Below are 5156 nucleotides of genomic sequence, written 5' to 3' on the forward strand. Positions count from 1 at the left end.
ACTAAGAAAAACTCGGACAGAGCAAATTTTGGATCAAACCTCACATCTGCAACAACTTGGAGAACAAAACAACCACGAACAGCTTCATTTTCTTCAAACCTTTCTTCAAAATCTTCAAGTCTTCAAGATGTTTGGCGGAAACAAACATCAAATCAAGAGCAATGGTGATTCAGACGGCGGTTAGACCATTCTGAATCGGTAACCATGCTCTGATACCACTGTGAAAGCACCGGATCGATGACGAACATCAAACATTGCACTTGATTCAAGACATGAAGAACAAAATATGAAGAACACGATAGAAAGATGTAGAAGATGAACTCTTTATTATGAATCAGTCATCACAGATTACACAAACCAAAGGAGTATACATCATCTACAAGCTGGTTTAGATCACAAAGATCTAAACCCTAGCTTTCTCTCACTAACACATAGTCTCTCTCTCTAGAATTCACACACAGGAGGAACAAGTTGGAGAGTAGCACAAAGCTTTCTCTGAATTCGTTGCCCTAATCTACACAATACACACATATATATAGGCTAGGGACTAAACCTCGGACCAACCAATTCTCCACCAAAACTCAGACAAAACTAGTCTATACAAACTCTGACTAAACAAAAACTCTTTCTAAACATAAACTCTTTCCAATCATAAACTCTTTCCAATCATAAACTCTTTCCAAGCATAAACTCTTTCCAATCATAAACTCTTTCCAATCATAAACTCTTTCCAATCATAAACTCTTTCCAATCATAAACTCTTTCCAAGCATAAACTCTTTCCAAACATAAACTCTTTCCAAACCTTGGACTAAGTTTGGGCACTTGTACAATAAAGACCCTAACAATTGGAAGCCATGCACTTTTCACCCAAAGTGCATTAACAACTCCCCCTTGATCAATGCAGGTCTTCATGTGGTCTTGAATTCTTCGTTATGGTTGACTTTAACTTGGACTTCTGCTTTGGTTGACCAGAACTGATAAGCGACAGTTACCCGGCAGGAACTGCACTTACAGACCAATCAAAAAAAGGGTATTGTTTTTATAATTAATTACTAATATTGAAAATTATTAAATAGGTAATGATGGGTAGGGGCTTTATGACTACGGGCTCTAGTGATATAACGTTCCATAAAGCCCCCGTGTGACGTGGCACGACAAGGGGCTTTATGACTAGACATGGCCTTATAAATGCTAACCGCATCCCTGCACAAGCTTCCTAGCTAACACAAACCGTGGAAATTGCTTCATCTCCTCAGGTATATGTTCTACTTGTATTATCCAAATTGCAATGCAATTTTCTTGTTACCCATGACTATGTTAACATCGTTACTTTTACTTAATCCAACTTACGTGTTTCTCCTAGTTGATAATCACTATCTGCATTATGGGAGGTTGTTCAGTTGCGGATGATCGGAAGCTTGCTTCTGCTTTAACTCTCGTTTTGGTTGGAAAAACTCGGAATGGTAAAAGTGCAACTGGAAATAGCATTTTGGGGACCAAGATTTTTTAATCAAAGCGAAGTTCATCAGGAGTAACGGCTATATCGGAGTTGAAGACCACTCGATTGGAAAATGGTGGTATGCTTAACGTCATCGATACACCAGGTTGTTGTAATAACCAATTGCATCAAACCGAAAATATATGAAAACACGCATATTTGAAGTAACATACTTTGACTCTTTTTTTATTAATGAAGTTGATGCATAACTGTATACCTACATAACCCTCTATTTATACTAAACTTATATTAGTCCAAACCCAAGTTAAACTCAGTTTAAATAACCAAATAAACGTAACCCCCATACACCAAAACATTTAAGCAACATAATCTCTTTTAATCTTCTACTTTATTTAAAATTTTATTCTGACAAAATTTATGTTTTTGTTGGAACGCTTACACTTGGCAGGGATGTTTGATTTATCTGCAAATCCTGAAGTTATTCGGAAGGAAATTGTCAGTTGCCTTCATATGGTCAAGGATGGTATTCATGCTGTTCTAGTTATTTTCTCTATTTGCAGTCGGTTTTCAGAGGACGACCAAGATGTAATTTGTAGTTTGGTTACTTTGTTTGGGAGAAAAATTTACAATTATATTGTAATTGTTTTTACGGGTGGAGATGAACTTGAAGAAGAAGAAAAGAGTTTGGATGATTTTTTATGTAATTGTCCAGAATCATTGAAGGTACAGTTGGTTAACTTGTATGTTTTAGATTTACTGTTGCATGATTTATTTAAAGAATTTACATAAGTACACGTGTTTTAGAGATCTATATAAGGGAATTATCTTTGCATAAAGCTACATGCTTTTGAAATTTAGAATCTTCTTTAATAAGTTTTGTGGTCAAGTGTTTTCATTTTGGTTCCACATTTTTGCCTTTATATGTTTCTTAAAATCATCTTTTTAGTTTGTATTTGTAATTCATCTACATTATATTTCAAGGTTCTGCAATCAATATTGTATTGTCATATGGAGATTGCACTTTTACATACATTAACAAAATGTTTTGTTCCTAATTTTTTATATTAGCTGATGTACAGTATCCACTTTATACAACTCTTGGTCTTTTCTTGTGTATGGGTGCAGGCATTTTCAATTAGATTCATTTGATAAGTTTCATGTTTGAACTTTGTTTCAGAAAATTCTCGACCTCTGTGGAAATCGTTGTGTTCTTTTTGATAACAGGACGAAAAACAAAGTGAAAATAACCAGCCAGTTTCAAAAGCTTCTTTCTTCTTATGTGAACATGTTGTTGGAAGCAAATGACAGGAAGCCTTATACAAGTGAAATATTTGTCGAGCGGAAGGTGAAACTTATTACTGTTTGTTACCATATCATGTTAACATTTTTGTACTTCAATAATGATGAAAAGATGTTTTAATTGTAACACCGAAAATATGTTTATCACGCGAGTTCACTGAAAAGGAGAATTTGCCGCTGACTGAAACACAATTTAAACGCATAATTGAAGTGGTTGTTCATATCAGGAAAAAAAACAGGTAAAAGTGATGCATTATTGTATAATTCCTTTTTTGAATATAATAAAATGAGAAAAATGCCCGGATAGTCCCTGTGGTTTCGCCTTTTTTCACCTATAGTCCCCAACTTTCTAAAATTACCTGAATAGTCCCCAAGTTTTCAATTTTTGTTCCCGGATAGTCCCTGGCTCTAACTTCAGTTTATTTTCTCTGTTAAAAGGGTGTGAAATGTCAAAAATACCCTTTCCTTAAAAAGGCCAAACCACAGGGACTATCCGGGCATCTTCTTCATTTTTATTTATAAAACCCCACCACCACCCTTCATCTTCAACCTCCACCCACCAACACCCTCCTCCACCCTCCAATTCACTGATTCTTTCTTCAATAGCTTTCAATGAATGTGGGAATTCACTGAAACCCGGAATATCCAAAACATTTGACAAGTAACACAAAAATTAAATTTCTAGGGTTCCAAATCGCTCCACCTTCCTTCAACACCCAATTCCCCCCAATTTTCTCACAATTCATCAAAAATTATCAGAAAAAATCTCATTTTTCTTGTGGAAATTTCGTCTCTGTTCATCGGCATGGACTGATTCCCTTAGCCGGCCTCTGATTTCCGCTACAAATCGATCAAGGTAACGTGATTTCCATCAATTAGATCAGGAATATATCGGAATATATGTAATTACAATGAGGAAGTTGTTTATCTCATTTTTCTTGTGTGTAGTTATTACGGTGTTTCGGTTTCATGAGGAAGTTGTGACAGTTCCAACCTAAGTTTGTATTTAGAAAAGTCTGTGTTAAGTTGTTTATCTCGATCGGTGATATCGTTTACTTTTAGACGCTTGATTGGTAGGGGGTAGGGATTCGGTCGGTGAAGAGAAAGCTTGACGAAAGAGATGATGAGGATGTATTGGTCATACCTGGGCTTTCGAATTCTGATGTGGCTCGTGTCGACATTGAATATGAATGTATGGCTTTACAGGAAATGGTCAAAAGTCAACAGGAAACAATTCAGGATTTGTCGGTTGAGTTAGATGAAGAGAGAAATGCGGCCTCATCGGCTGCAATGAAGCCATGTCTATGATCTTAAGGTTACAGGGTGAGAAGGCCGAAGTCCAGATGGAGGCCCGACAGTTTAAACGGTTTTTAGAGGAAAAGATGGCCCATGATCAGGAAGAAGTTATGGCATTGGAGGATTTGTTATACCAAAGAGAACAGACCATAGAAGCTTTGACTTGTGAAGTACATGCGTATAAACACCGAATGTTGAGTTATGGGCTCACGGAAGACGAAGCAGGTGGAGATATTTATAGCTAGACACATTTTGAGCTCCCTACATATAAACACCACTTGACGGTGAAATGATCGACATCGAGAAGCACACATTTGGTGAATCCCCACATTCATTGAAAGCTATTAAAGAAAGAATCAGTGAATTGGAGGGTGGAGGAAGGTGATGGTGGGTGGAGGTTGAAGATGAAGTGTGGTGGTAGGGTTTTATAAATAAAAATGAAGAAGATGCCTGGATAGTCCCTGTGGTTTGGCCTTTTTAAGGAAAGGGTATTTTTGACATTTCACACCCTCTTAACAGAGAAAACAAACTGAAGTTAGACCCAGGGACTATCCGGGAACAAAAATTGAAAACTTGGGGACTATTCAGGTAATTTTAGAAAGTTGGGGACTATAGGTGAAAAAAGGCGAAACCACAGGGACTATCCGGGCATTTTTCTCTAATAAAATAATGTATTTTAATTGTTAAAGTCTCAAAAAGGATTTTTAAAAGACTAATAATGGTGATAAAATTTGATAAAATGCCACTGGTGATTGTGTGCTTGTGGTTACTCTTTGTTAACGAGCTAAGTTTATTTGTTTTTAGTTATTCTTGAATTAGATTTGCTTGCTATACATAGTTTCTTCTTATATGCTGTTAATTAATATCAATATTGTGATATTTGAAGTAGTTGATTCTCCCTTATGAAATCAATTTTTTTGACACAATTAGTTGTTTACAGTTTGAAGCAAAGTTAATCGAGATTCAAAAACAACTGGAAGAAGAGCGGGTGGCTCGTCAGAAGGCCGAATCAAATGCTCGTAAGTTATACAAAAGAAATACAAGGAGAAGATAAAAGAGTTGGAAAATGAGCTAGCGAAGGCCCAGCCTGTTATGTTCCA

At 36.4% G+C, this 5156-nt stretch overlaps 1 protein-coding gene across 1 annotated transcript; it reads left to right on the plus strand.

The window, feature by feature from the left end:
• The first annotated feature begins 1386 nt into the window (after nt 1-1386).
• LOC110887766 (immune-associated nucleotide-binding protein 9) lies at nt 1387-4068 on the plus strand. The gene is made up of 4 exons (XM_022135341.1): nt 1387-1465; nt 1910-2184; nt 2639-2806; nt 3838-4068. The coding sequence occupies exons 1-4, from the start codon at nt 1387-1389 to the stop codon at nt 4066-4068; spliced, it is 753 nt and encodes a 250-aa protein (XP_021991033.1).
• The last annotated feature ends 1088 nt before the right edge of the window (nt 4069-5156 follow it).

Source organism: Helianthus annuus, chromosome 2 (genome assembly GCF_002127325.2).
Source record: "Helianthus annuus cultivar XRQ/B chromosome 2, HanXRQr2.0-SUNRISE, whole genome shotgun sequence".
NCBI classification, from domain to species: domain Eukaryota; kingdom Viridiplantae; phylum Streptophyta; class Magnoliopsida; order Asterales; family Asteraceae; genus Helianthus; species Helianthus annuus.

Bases quoted from the DNA above. Each gene is read 5' to 3' on its own strand.
- LOC110887766 (XM_022135341.1), top strand. From the start codon at position 1,387: ATGGGAGGTTGTTCAGTTGCGGATGATCGGAAGCTTGCTTCTGCTTTA. The intron at 1,466-1,909 runs GTAAAAGTGCAA...TACACTTGGCAG, and splicing joins GGTTGGAAAAACTCGGAATG to GGATGTTTGATTTATCTGCA. The intron at 2,807-3,837 runs GTGAAACTTATT...CTTGATTGGTAG, and splicing joins AAATATTTGTCGAGCGGAAG to GGGGTAGGGATTCGGTCGGT.